This window comes from Brassica oleracea, chromosome C5, assembly GCF_000695525.1.
Source record: "Brassica oleracea var. oleracea cultivar TO1000 chromosome C5, BOL, whole genome shotgun sequence".
NCBI lineage: Eukaryota > Viridiplantae > Streptophyta > Magnoliopsida > Brassicales > Brassicaceae > Brassica > Brassica oleracea.
The window spans coordinates 11,315,767-11,330,443 of record NC_027752.1 but is presented as its reverse complement, the minus strand read 5'-3'; the positions used below and the strand labels follow the sequence as shown (position 1 = coordinate 11,330,443).

Sequence of the window (14,677 nt, the reverse complement as noted above, 5' to 3'; positions counted from 1 at the left end):
CTAAACATCTAAGGTACCAAACCATGTAGTTTGGGACGCCAAGCTACTAGGTAACAAAGGTCATGGATAATGAAATCTCAAATCGATTAGATCATGTCTGGATTACAATGGAACCATATATAAGTGTCGACACATAAAGATATATTTGTACATAAGAGAGTAGCACTTGAACATAAAGATATAAACGAGGATCAGAACCCACGAAAGAGTACTCATAAAGATTAAAGATTAGATTGAAAAGATAAATGTGGGGTTTAAAGTATCTATAAAGAAGAGATAGGTGTATTGGCCATACATACATATACATAAACGCCATATGATATAAACCAGTGAAATAGATGGGTCTTGTGAGGGAAAAAAAATCGTGAGAGATGGTACATGATCACGAGGTGTAAAGGTGTCATGTTTTCCTACTAACAACATTCGATCATAGTTTGTTACACAAGGATACTCACAGAGACCAAAGGAACAAAATATAAGCACATAAACTCTATGTGGTGGATGCTGCTACAAATTTTCGAAATTGACAAAAGGTCTGGTCATAAGAAAGAAATTAGATTGACATACACTGATGTAGTAAGCAGCATATGGATCACTGGATAAAAACAACATTGTTCCTAAGCTGTTCATGGACTGAAACAAAGAAGTAGCATATATTATGTAAAGGAGTTGTATAATAACAATCCAATTCAGTCCATATACTTATAAAAGAGATTTGAATTCCTTGTGTTTACTTATACTAAACCAGCTTAAAGAAAGGTTAGTTGATTGATACAGATTATCTATTAAATCTGTGTGGGTGTCCGGCTAGAGGCGTCCGACCCTTCTTCTTTGATCATGGCTAGTGAAAAGAAAGATCAACCATCGTGTTGTAGTCCATAAACACATGTGGCCGAGGTCCATGACCTAATATGCATGATATGGTCCACGGCAAGAAAGGTCATGGGACGCCATCATATATTAAGATAGGACTGCAAAGACTAATGAATGTAGCATTGCCAAAGGCAAGAAGAGTCGATGGTCATGTATGAGGTCCATGAGTGTATTTGGCTGCAGAGCCATAGTTCAATGAGATCGTTAAACTCATTACAACAATAATCATTGATCACATCTTGATCTTAGACACTCATGAGACAAGTTGTAAACATGTATAGGCGAGATCTATGACTCAACATGAATCGATCAGATTAGAGTGTGGTTGATATACATCCGTGTAGAAAAGATGCACCAGGACATAGACTTATGACTTGAGATTACAAGTTCATTGCACCATGCTCAGCATGTATATTGTCTGTAAGTCTGACCGACCAAATTAAGAGTAGTCGACAGCAAATATTCACTTATTGACCATGCACACATGATGTCATAAGACATGAGAAAAGACCGGAGAAGTCAAAGTAATCCAGTTACGGTTCAGTAATAAACTTGGCCTATTTGTTTACTTCATACCTGCACGTTCAGGAAGCTCACGCATCAGATGCGTAGGCTGAAGAACTTCCACTGAGGTTCACATCAGGGGAAGTAGTACGTGTTGTACTTTTTTTCCTTCATCATGGTTTTGTCCCACTGAGTTTTCCTGATAAGGTTTTAATGAGACAACATTAAACGTATTACAATCCATGAATGGTTATGACATCCAAGGGGGAATGTTATAAATCAATTTGTGGATGTCCATAACCGGCCCGGTCCATAACCGGCCCAAACCCTAGAAAGAGACAGTCCAAACCCTAGAGAGAAAGGCGGCGGCCGCAGCATAGAGAGAGAAGAAAAGTCAGCTAGAGACTTTCCATTCTTCTAGTTTTCCTATTTCATATATGTTTATGATTTTTAATCTTTCTATTTATGTATATCCATTTATCTCTAATATAATCCTTATATAAAAGAATTTCTTATTCATTAATAAAATACAGAAATATTCAGACATAAAAGTTGTAACAGTATGCATATACATCGGCTGTCTCTCGTACAAGTCTACGACTATAGTTCCAAGCTGGAATACATCTTACAGTGGAGCAGCAGCAGCTCTATGAACAAAGATACTCAAAATAGTTGTGTAATCCTTAACATATTAACATGAGATTTTTTGGCCTTTTAGTGTTGTCGGGTTCTTATTGAGCCAGTGACAGTCTTCAAATGCGCAACTCGAATCATTCTTCCTGCGCAACACCACGTCATTTGGGTCGATGAACCGAGGAGCCCATGCAGGAGTCCCATCTTCATATGAATTATGCGTCAGCCTCCTTAAATTAGAGCCATCCAGCTTCACCGTGAAGATATCCCCATATGGTTGGTAATGATGCGGGTTCGAGATCGGTTCAGCTGATATCCCAGCGTAGTCAGATGTGAAGACAATACTTTTACTGTCCGGGCTAAAGATCGGATGGTTAGTTCTCCCACCAGTGCCGCTCTGGATCAGCTTCCTTAACCCTGTTCCGTTCGGGTGGATCAAAAACAGCTCGTAGCTACCCGAGCCAGGGCTTTCTCGATCGGATGAAAACGCTATCCATTCGCCATCAGGTGACCAGCTGCACATAGTGTCGGTCCACGCACCTTCCGTTAACTTCCAAAGACCGCCGGTTTCGCCTTTCTCAGCATCCATCAAGTAAAGGTTTTTGTGACCAGACCGCCCAGAGCGAAACACGATCAGCTTCCCGTCGGGAGATGGCCAAGGGAAAGCATTGTTCTTCCCGTTCGTCGTTAGCCTTCTCACGGAAGAAGACTTGTCTATAGCATCAACATCGATGGAGATGATATCAACCTCCGTTCTCTCTGTAGCAAACGTTGGACCTGAGCTAGTGTACACCCTTCCTGGTCTAACCGGATCCCAAGCTGTAGAAAACGCCATCCCGTCGTACACTTCACGCCGCCCCGAACCATCGGGCTTCACCACATACACACCAGGCATTCTCACGTACGCGATCCTATCACCTGCTGGAGAGAAGGACGGAAACGAACCGTCGATTCTGAACAGAGAGAGATCACTTGTAGTGGTTTGGATGTTCTCAAGAAAAAGCAAAGGACTTCTCTTTCCATTAGCCTGGCCTCTGCAACTATGGTAACCGACTCGCGACCCGTCAGGGGAGAGGAACGGGTTCAAATGGTGACTCCCCGGCGCCACCAAACGAGTCAGCTCTGTAAACTCGCTCCTCCTGAGATCAAACAGCTCCACGTGGCGGTAATCCGAGCCTGGTCTCCTCGTCGCAACAGCTATGAAGTCATGGTTGTTCGGTGACGTGGCAGGTGTAAAAGCGTGAACTCCCGGTGGCGTGACTCGCTGAATGTTCACTGACTCTGTACTCAAGGCTCCACTCTCAGGTATGATCGCTCGGAAAACACTGATCCAGCCGTCATCGCTTCTTCTATGGAAATACAGAGTCGATTCATCGACCCAACACGGCCAACCACCGTGCTCCACAACCTTGACTCGTTGAGTCCCGTCACGAGTCGAGAACACGTAGATGTCCGTACTAAGCTCCTCGACTTCCCCTGCCCATCCTCTCTCTCCGTAGGAAGCCACGGCGGTCAAGTTCCCGGAAGGCGACAGCGCAGGACTGAAATCAGCGATTCCACTCGGAGTCAGCCTCCGAGTCAACCCGGTTCTCAACTCGGTGGAGTAAACGGCAGTCCAACTAGTCCTCGGCTCACCTGAGTTCTCGTGTGTTGACACGTAGACGAGAAACTCACCGCTTAAACTAGGCTTATCTTTAAAAGAATTTACCGTATTGCCACTCCGGTTATCAGCGTTGGTTAGCAACTGAATCTGGACTCGAGACTGTGCTTCTAACATCGATCGTCTTTTACTTTTGGAATCGGGATCCCCGCCGTGAAGTAGATCGTAGTAGATGCTCGAAGTACCATTTCTCTCAGTGACGTAGATGAGATGAAGAGGAGACGAGTCTCCCGGTTGTATTAGGGCTGCGTCGGGGAGGAGAGATATGAGCGCAGGAGATGGAGACGGGAAGTAGCCGTTGAAGTTCACCGATTCGCCGTCGGTGATCCGAATCTCTCCGGAGATCGACGGCGGATGAGTCGTGGAGAGGGCGAATATGTCGAATTCGTAGCGGGATCGTCCTAGAGTGGTGAACACGATAGTGTCTCCACCGTTGGGGTTTGAATTCTGATGTTCTTCCGCCGATGAGTGAAGCGGAAGCAGAAGTGACGCGAAGAGTATAAGCGGAGCAATATTCATGGCGGGTTGGTTTGTTGTTGGCCACACGATGGAGCCGATGATATCTCAAGTTATTATTATAGTCATAGACGTGAGAAACGTTTGCAAGAGAGTGGTGTAAGTGATGACGTCATTGTGGTAGTGTGGGGCCATTTCGAGATAATGTTGATACGTGGCACTCACTCGTGGAATCTGTAATTTGTAAAGTTGATAAATAAACAACTACTATACTATTGTTATCTCCGTAGAAGATTTTGCGTCTCTTGTATTGGATGAGTGGAGAAAATAGTCTTTGTTCCGATCCAGAACCAGCATGGTGAAACGCTACTTTTCAACTGTCGATTTAATTTAATTTACAAGACGATAAAAAGAAGATAAACGTATGAGAGAAGACTAGTAATACGTTCCATGTTAAGTATCACATCACTCATGACGATAGTCGTTGAATATAACATATGTGAAGTCTATATGTTGAGGACGATAAATAATGGTTGTTGTGAGACTTTGTTGGTTAATGCTAAGTGGATGCTCAGCCAAAACAAAAGGCTCGTACCGTCTCAGACCCAAATGAACACAAGTTAGACTTGCAGTCAAAATACAACTACATATTTGATCGGTTGTGGTTTGTCATGTCAACAAAATTTCGATGTTATTCTAGTGGTAAATCCCTTCATACAAGTAATGTTCAGCTACGAAGTTCATCATTTCCACCATTAGTTTTTTTTTAATAACTTACAACTCTGCAATTAGGTATATCATGATTCCTTTTAAATTAGTAATACATTCCTTTTTGTAGATCATTGGACCTGCTATATTCACCATTTCTTCCCCTTCTAATTGACATCGCACTCCTCCATATTTGGGTTAGTTAACACTCGATGGAGGTTTTCAAGCAAGGACCCAGTCATCTCCCCATTTGGTGATACACATATGGGCATTGAAAAAGTAGGTGGTTCACGGATTCATCCCTGATTTTGGCATCTAGTGTCGATGAAAAATATATATATTTCAGGTTCGATGCAGCTCGTAAACATCCACTTAAACATTGTCATTTGTTGATTCTGAAAATGCTTAAATCTTTTATTCACCAGTGAGATAAAGGTCATGTTCCTTTACCTATCGCGCGACATGCGACCTGCAACAGATCGCAGGTCGCAGGTTGTTGTTCGTTTTGATGTCGGGTAACATGCGACCTGCGCAAATCGCAGGTTGTTGTTCGTTTTGATGTCGCGCGACTGATCGCACGACTAGTCGCGGATTCCCATTCAAGTCGCCCGAAAAAACAGCGACTAAAAATTAAGAAAATTTTGATCGCGCGACTGGTCGCAGATCGCAAGTCGCGCGACACGTAAACGAACATAGTTTTAGTCGCAGGTCGCAGGTCGCGCGACACGTAAACGAACGTAATCTTAGTCGCATGTCGCAGGTCGAAGGTCGCGCAACACGTAAACGAACATGGCCAAAGATGTTTTCTTAAGAGAAAATGAATATCAAGTTATGTTTTCTTAAAGAGAAAATGAATATTGAATTCTTAAAATAGTATAAATACTAGTCTAAAAAAATGTAAATATTATTTTTTTATTGAATATCAAATTTATTGATCATAAAACTAGATCATTTACAAAGTGGATAATGTAAAGACTAAACTAAGAAGAAAAAACAAAAGAATGGGTGTCCCAAGTATCAAACTGAACTAATCTCGAACCATCTTTTTAGTAACCCTTTCAATGGGTGATCCCTAGCGTAACGAAGGGAGGAAATACGATTACGAATCATTTTGTCAATGCTCCGAGTGATCGAGTATGTAGATATCCACGCTTTGAATTGTTCCCCCTCCAAATGATATATATAATGGTATGAAATACCATCTTCATGAGAATTATGTCTAGCCGACTATGAGAAGTGTGCAACAATATTGTGATCATATCATCCCAATCTGGCTAGATAGATTCTTCAAGCAACTTCCTAGCAATGTTCATCCATAAGTATATTGACATGCAAAGAATAAGTGGTCCCTTGTTTCATTTGTTTCTCCACACAACATGCAACCTTGATCAATACCCCACATCTTTATTCTGTCCACTGTAGAGAGCCGGTTATGGAACACAAGCCAAGTCATAAATGATTGTCGAGGTACTGTGTCCAAACAAACAAGATGTGGCCAAGAAACATTGATTTTCTTGGTTCTCATTGAGTTCCTAGTTGTTGCAAAGGAGTAGCTTTCTTTGTAATCTTCAGTATCATTCTTCCATAGCACCCTATCAGCACCAGATTGTGGACGAGGGAGACTAGCAGCAGCAATTTTAGCATATAGCTCAGGGTATCAACGCTCTCCCCTACTACGAATCTTCCAACTGTATACATCAAACACATCAACAAGCGTTGCAGAACGCGTAACCCCAAGGTACCGAGTTCCCAAATCGCATGTGACGTATATCAAATTTCCAACTCCAAGCCAATCATCAAACCAAAAAGAGACCGAAGTCCCATCATTGATTTCATACCTTAGATAATCATATGCCAATGGTCTGAGTTTCAGGAGCTTCCGCCATGCCCGCACCAAATTCCCTTCCTTTACATCTCATGGTAAATATTTATTTCACATAGGGTCCGATTGGTAGTAGAACTGTTGAGGCTGTATGGTTTGTAACAGTTCTTACAGTCATTTTTTCTCCAATCGGGCTTTTAGAAACATTTATTTGTCTAAATCCATCACAACCATTTTCTTCTCTTTTATAAGTTTCCAACCTGTTTTCTAACGGTCAGCTTATAGTGGCTTTGAGAAAAAAAAATAAACCTTTTTTTTCTTTTCGTTTCTTACCAGAAGAATAGAAACACATCTCTACCTTTATTATATATGTTATCGCAAAGAATAAATTAGTTAGTTAACAATTATTTTTTTTCTCTTTATTTTAAGATCCATTTCTCATAAACAAAAAAAAATTCCTTATGACTGAAAGAATTGTGTACTTTATTGTCATGATAGTTACTATTAAGTGAGCGGGGAGAATGGATTGTTCCAAGAACTAACAACTTTTGTTGATTCAAAAATTTATATTTTCACGCCTTTTTTGTATTTGAGAAAGATGAAATAAACTAAACAGGCACATGAAATTAAAATTTTGATATAGCACGGCTAAACTAGGGACCTTATAGCGAGGCATTGTAATGTTACGGCTCTGGTGTCATGTTTCATCACCTCAAATATGTATATGCAGTTTATTTTCTTTCTATAGCCTCTACAGTTTTTTATACCAATCAGATTTATAAAATTATTGTAACTAACAGTCACAACTTTTAAAGTTAAAATCTCTACGACCAAAAGTTTAAAGTCAAAGCCTAAAGCAACAGTCGTCACCAATCGGAGTCATAATCAATTTAGAAACTCTGGATGGATATTTGTTTCAATTGTGTTTTGTTTTCTTAAAAAAAAAATCAAAGTTAATTCATGTTTGTTTTCAACATCATAGAAAATGTTGGACTTACGGACTTGTAGGGGTGTCAAAATGAGCTAGCTCGCTCAACTCAGCTCAGCTCATAGTGAGCTCGGATCTTTCATGAGCTATCTCAACTCAGCTTATTTATTATATGAGCTACCATATGTAAACTCGAACTCAGATCATCAAAATCATGAGTTAAATGAGCTAACTCGCGATCAAATATGAAAAATAAAAATTATAAAATAAAAATTAAATTAAATATTCTTCCTAATATAATTTAAAATTTAATATTAGAAATTCAAAACATTAATGTTAAATACTGAATAAAACCAAAACCTAAGAATAAATTAAATAAAAACTAAATTAGTGATCCAAAAATCTATTCCACATACGAGTCTTAAGATGAATCATCTTAAAAGTCTTCATCTATTCAAATAATAAAGATATATATTCCACATGAGAGTCTTAGGAATATTTTGTTTTACATTTTAATTCTAAAGATATATGATATGAGGGCTGATATCAATATTATTTTACATTCTTATATGTATTTAAAGCTTTTTGATTTTACATTTTAATTTTAATTAGAAGATAGATATGATTAATATAGAAACTATATTTTCTTATATAAGAAAAATAAAAGTCACACACACACAAATATATATATATATATATATATATATCCTAAGTGTGTGAACTCAGTAAATTAGCCAACCCACAAACAAAGACCCAAAGAATGAAAACTGATGTGTTGGTGAGAGTTTAAATAATTTTCCTATGGCTTATTTGGGGCTAAACCTGAAGTTTTTCATATATTCTAGTTTAATTTAAATGATCTAACGATTATTTTTGAGTAAAAAAATATAGCTTGACAAAAAAAACAACTTAGCAAAACATGAATGGTTTTGTATTATTTGTTGTCATAGTATATTTATAATTGTTACATTAATTTTTATTTTGTTTTAAGTATCAGAAAATATAAAAGATGGTGAGCAAGTTGAATAAAATACTTGGACATAAATTCCATAGAGTTTTTCTCCTCTTATGTTCGCTTTTAAACTTGGTGCACATTCTCTACCACTTTGGTTATCTTTTCATTTTTATTCTATGGCTGTGTCATTTTTCTTGTAAAATTTCTAGTATTCAATAGAAAGCTTATTTTCAAAAAATAAAAATTGTATAAAATAATTAAAATTTAATTACAATAGAACAAACTATTTGTGGACAAAACAGAAATATAACAAACACTCCATACGTTCTCAAACAACGGAGTATGAATCCGTAGCTCAGTTGCCTCCCCTACATTTAGATTCATATAATTCTTTGGAAAGTGGAGATATTTACTTCTGTCCGAAGCACTTGAATTCAAAGACACTTGATCACTTTATGATAATTTCAGTGAGTTTGTTAATGAAGAAGGAATAAGCCAGGATGGTGAAGATGACATTGATCGCCCGTGTTGCTGATGCGTTGCTTCTAGCTGAGTTTCCAGATTCAGACATGCATAAGCAACATGTCTAGTCTCTGTTTAAGAATCTTTCCAGAGGTGATGGCGAAGCTTCAAGAATGTCCGTTGAGACTGGCCCCCTATGTCTTATAGAACATGTGTTTTTTATTTGTCTCGCAAAAGCTGTGTTGGTGGGAAGTTGGAACACAAGAATCTCAATGTATATCTACCAAAGTCACTGATCATATCATTGCAACTCATCGAAAGCCTCAGAACTCATTAGTCATAACTACCTGATTCATGTCGTTTACCATTGTTGTTGACATTCTTATTGTGTAAACATAGTTGATGCAGACAAATGAAGAATGCATGAGATGAAACATTAACCTCTGCGTTATCATTGTACTCTACATTTCCCTTCTGCTTTGATGCCATTGAATTTGAGCAACAACCACATGAGAAGCCATGCAGTCATGTCAGCCTCTTCCACCGCAACCTCCATCTCTCCATTTACAGAAACTTCAAAAGCAAGAACCTAATTTTTGCAAAAAGAAATCAACTTAAACTAATGGGCAAATCTTCAAAATAGCACTTTTCTAAATTTATATCACAAAAATAGCACTCAAAAACTAAAATGACCAAAATAGTACCTTTCTAAGTTTATCTTTTGAAAATTTTAATTTTTTTATTTTTCAAAATTTGAAATCTTATCCCCAAAACCTCATTTCTCAACTCTAAACCCTAAACCCTAAACTCTAAACCCTAAACCCTAAACTCTAAACCCTAAACCCTAAACCCTAAACTCTAAGCCCTAAACCCTAAATGCTAAACCCTAAACCCTAAACCCTAAACCCTAAACCCTAAACTCTAAACCCTAAACCCTAAATCCTAAACCTCACCCTTTAACTCTAAACCCTAAGTTTGTGACTTTTGATAAAACATTAAGTGCTATTTTTGTGACTTTTGACTTTGAGTGCTAATTTGTGAACAAAAACTTGATTAATTTTTGCAAAAAGAAATCAACTTAAACTAATCCTTCATTCCCTTTTTCGTACAAAAACAAATAAAAAAAGATTGCAGCTCTTATAAATTCACCATGTGTGAGAGCCTATCGGCCTCCCATGTGAGAGCTTGAACTGTAGCAATTTCTTTTGATATCTCTCTCTTCACCCTCTCCGTTTCTTGTTCCATGGCTATCCATCTTGATCTGCCCGTCACTTGCTCCGTCGCTCTCGCCGTTTGCTCCGTCGCTCTCGCAGCTTGCTCCGCTTGCAACGTCAATTGCTCCGTTAGCTGGAAGAAGTCAATTGTAACTCGGCGATACTGGTTAGCTCGGTTAACCGAATGGCTACGGTTCTAGTCACATCTATTTGAAAGCTAAATAGAAAAAGTAAGCAAAAAGTGAGGAGAGCGATGAGATTCGGGTGTACTCTGCATCACTATTTATAGATTAGAATTTGAGAATCGCAGAGAAAGCCTGTAACGTTAATTAATGAATACGTAGTGGGGATTAAGGTGTGAAAGACATAAATGAGGGAATAATTAGTTGGTGTTAAACCTCAGAATAGCCGTTTCGAATGTAGGATTTGCAGAGCCTAAGATAGTTAAGGTTAGAGGTTGGAGAAGAAGTTGATGAGCCAAACAGATTAGGGTTACGTGTTAACGGAGGATTAGAACAAGGTTACATGTTATTTTACGTGTCGTCGGAGATTGAAGAAGAGGATGAACCCAAAAATTTGCCGTCAAGTCGAGGAAGACGATAAGGGTTTGGTCGCTTTTGGGCTCAAATTTCTGAGTAAACAGAAAGCCCAAACATGAAGCCTACAGATATTAAGAACAATCGTAAATGAAACGCAGCACATTGTGAGATGGGAGACGTGTTGCATCTAGAAAGCTCGCTTATCTGACCTGGAATCCTAGGTGGCTTCACCAGAAGAAAACAAAACATTATTATATATAAATAGATTTAAGAGGGGAAGAAAAGAAGATAGGTTTACGGTTTGTGTAACAAGGACAAGGCTTCAACATGTTTACATGTAATTTTTTCGAGAGGTTATCAGAGAGCCGATGGGACATTGAGTTACATATATTCTTTCAAATTTAAAATGAAGTATAATAAAAAAGGAATCCTAGGTGGCTTCACCGGGAGATAACAAAACATTATTATATATAAATAGATAGATATAAAGTATAAAAACGACCTAGCTCATGAGTTAATTCATGTTCATTAAAGATCTTGTATATAACTCATGATCTAATTTAAGTTCGATCATTACGCTCATTTATTAAATGAGCCTAAAAACAGCTCTCATGCTCATGAAAAGTCGAGCTGAGCTGAACTAGTTCATGAGCTATAACTCATTTTGACACCCTTTCGGACTTGTATTTTATTTCCAATCCAATTGGTATAAGACGTCAAGACTTGGCTGGTTAACTTGTATCGGTGCATCCCTATCACTGAAGATGCTAGATGATACCCAATACCCATATATGCCTGGGTATCTAATTGAATTGTAACCAAGATATATGAATTTGAATATTATTGTGGTTTCATTAAAAATACACATACAAAATTACAAGCCATTCTAAGACAATAATCAATGTAAACGAGAATGACAATCAATTTGAATATACTCTGGTTCCATCTTCTTTTTCTAAATAGCTAGTTTTATAAAGAAAAACAGCCAAAAGTCTAACACCGTCCCAAATGAACATATGCACTAATACAAATGTAGCACATTATCCCAACAACCATTTATCAGCCACGCAGTTTACTGATAAACATATTCTCATTCTGTATCGGTTGAATACAAAGATCATAGCTATCCACATATCCAGCGGTTTGAGGTAACTATGATCCCTACCTCAGACTTTTAGTTTAATGGATACGAGAAAATTAATCAAATTCTCATGAAATGTTTTTAGCTAGTTTTTGAAAATGTATTGCCATTCTTTCATAAATTTACCACCGAAAGATATCAAGAAATTTAAAGTACAATACTATATTATTCCTTATTCATTTCCAATACATTTATAAGATATCACTATAACAAAGTTATCAACTCAAACAGTAAGTTATTAAATAACAAACTATTGTGAGGGACACATCAATGACCGCTTATTCATTTTCACGGTCGTATTCTGCGACTTGAAATCTTCAAAAGCGCAGCTAGCCCCAAACCTCTTGGGCCATGCTACATCACCAGTAGCTTTGATCTTCGGAAACCACAGAGGCGGTCCATCTTCAACCGAGTTGTGCGTGAGCCTCATGAAATCAGAACCATCCAAATTCACAGTAAAAATCTCACTACTCGCGACGTTAAACTTCGGATTACCAATAGGCTCTGCTGAGATACCAGCGTAAGTAGTAGTGAACACGATTCTTTTACTATCTGGACTAAACATGGGATGCATGGAAACTCCACCGGTCAAGTTTTGCGCCACCTTCCTTAAACCGGTCCCGTCCGGGTGAACCACATACAAATCCATCAACAGCGTACCAATATATTCCCGGTTCGATGCGAACACGATCCAGTTATTGTCTGGAGACCAAGTGGCTATCGTATCGTTCCAGTTACCGTTGGTTAGTCTGAACAAACCACCGGCTTCACCTTTCTCCGCGTCCATAATGTAAAGGTTTTTCGTACCGGAGCGGTCAGACCGGAACACGATGCGTTTACCGTCGGGTGATGGCCACGGGAAGGCGTTGTTTTGGCCGCCAGTCGTTAGTTTTTTAACGGCGGATGAAGGGTTTCGTGCGTCGACGTTAACGGCGAGGATATTGATTTTATGTGTCCCTACTAAGCCGGGAGCTGTGAAATTAAGACTGGGATCTGAGCTTGTGTACACGATCCCGCGTTGAACCGGATCCCAAACCGTTCCGAATCCAACCTGCGGGAGAATCTGGCGTAGACCGGAACCGTCTTGGTTCACTACGAAAACTCCCGTGAACGTGACGAACGCGAAACGATCGCCTTCGGGGGAGAGAGACGGGAACGCGCCGTCGAATCTGAAGAGAGATAGATCCTCCGGAGTGGTTTTGAGCCTCTGGAGGAGATTGTGAGGATTCGTTCTGTCGCCTCTGCAGCTATGGTACCCGACTCGGGACGAGTCAGGGGAAAGAAACGGGTTGAAGTGGTGACTCTTCGGAGACACGAGACGAGTCAGCTCGACGAACTCGTTTTTCTTTAAATCGAAAAGCTCCACGTGGCGGATCTCCGATTCGGGCCTCCTCGTCGCAACAGCGATGAAGTCGTTGTTGTTTGGTGACGTGGCTGGTGTGAACGCGTGAATGCCAGAAGGTGTGACTCGGGTAACCGTTACGGTTTTGGTTGAAACCGGTCCGGTTTTGGGTAAAACCGCACGGTACACGCTGATCCAACCGTCGTCGCTTTTGCGGTGGAAATAAAGAGTCGACTCGTCGGTCCATCTCGGCCATCCTCCAAGCTCGACCACCTTGACTCGCTGAGTCCCGTCTCCAGTCAGGAAAACGTAGATGTCCGTGCTAAGCTCCTTCGACACAATACTCCAACCTTTCTCCCCGTAGGAAGCCACGGCGGTCCACTTCCCCGACGGAGACACGGCCGGAGAGAAATCAGCGATTCCGGGAGGCGTTAGACGCTGAGTCGCTTTAGTTCTTAACTCGGTGGAGTAGACTGCGGCCCAACTCGCCATGGGCTTACCGGAGTTCTCGTGAGTCGACACGTAGACAAGATGCTCGTTGGTTAAGACAGGAGTGTCTTTCATCGAGTTTACACTCATGCCACTCTGTTGCTCTGACAGTAACGGGACTTGAACGTTGGTTCCTTTATTATCGCTGTGAACGACGTCGTAGTGTAAGGTAGGCGCGCCGTCTCTCTCGGTGACGTAGATGAGATGGAGAAGAGTCTTGTCTTGTGGTTGGACCCCGGATGTATTGGGAAGAAGGGAGATTAGCGCCGGGGAAGGAGACGCTAAGTGGCCGTTAAAGTTGATTGATTTTCCGTCGGTGAGACGGTGCTCATCGGAAGGAGATGGAGGACGACGGCTGGTGGGGAGGGTGAAGATGTCGAACTCGAAAGTGGAGCTACCCATCGTCGTGAACAAGATGGTGGAGCCATCAGAAGCTTGAGAGGTCTCAGCTAAAGCTGATAAGCAGAAGAGAGAGATGAGGAAGAACGAGAAGAAGACTAGAGTCGAGTTCATGATTTTCTTGGGTGGTCTGAATGTTTGGGATTTGGCAATTGGCGGGAGCATTATATAATAGTTGTAAGTGATAACACTTTTATTTTTAAAGCTTTTGACTAATTCGGGAAATTTATATTCTATTAACTAAATAAGAAGATTCCTTGCCTTTTAAGTTTATTTATTTGATTCTATTTCCTTTTTATGTGATAAAAAAAGTTTCAAATTCCTTGTTTGTTTGGGATGAAATTGATATGATTGGTAGTTTTGGATAAATGTCAATCTGAATTTGAAGGTCATGGATGAGAAAATACACTGGGAACATTACAGGATAGGATCTTGACATTATCGGGGAAGTAATGATTTGAGGCAAATAAAATCTAGGAATATTAGCAGTATTAACAGTAAAATTTAGTAATAGATCATCAGATTTCAATCCAAATAAATGTGTATATCTTT

General features: G+C 39.8%; 2 protein-coding genes across 2 annotated transcripts; both read right to left on the bottom strand.

Annotated features, from left to right (window-relative positions):
* Window positions 1-1,915: 1,915 nt before the first annotated feature.
* LOC106295037 lies at window positions 1,916-4,234 on the bottom strand. Its single transcript, XM_013730798.1, has one exon. It carries the CDS (start codon window positions 4,187-4,189, stop codon window positions 2,069-2,071), a length of 2,121 nt encoding a protein of 706 aa, XP_013586252.1. The 5' UTR covers window positions 4,190-4,234; the 3' UTR covers window positions 1,916-2,068.
* Window positions 4,235-12,038: 7,804 nt separating this feature from the next.
* On the bottom strand, window positions 12,039-14,269 carry LOC106343167. The gene has a single exon (XM_013782315.1). The coding sequence runs from the start codon at window positions 14,237-14,239 to the stop codon at window positions 12,146-12,148; it is 2,094 nt and encodes a 697-aa protein (XP_013637769.1). The 5' UTR covers window positions 14,240-14,269; the 3' UTR covers window positions 12,039-12,145.
* Between the last annotated feature and the right edge of the window lie 408 nt (window positions 14,270-14,677).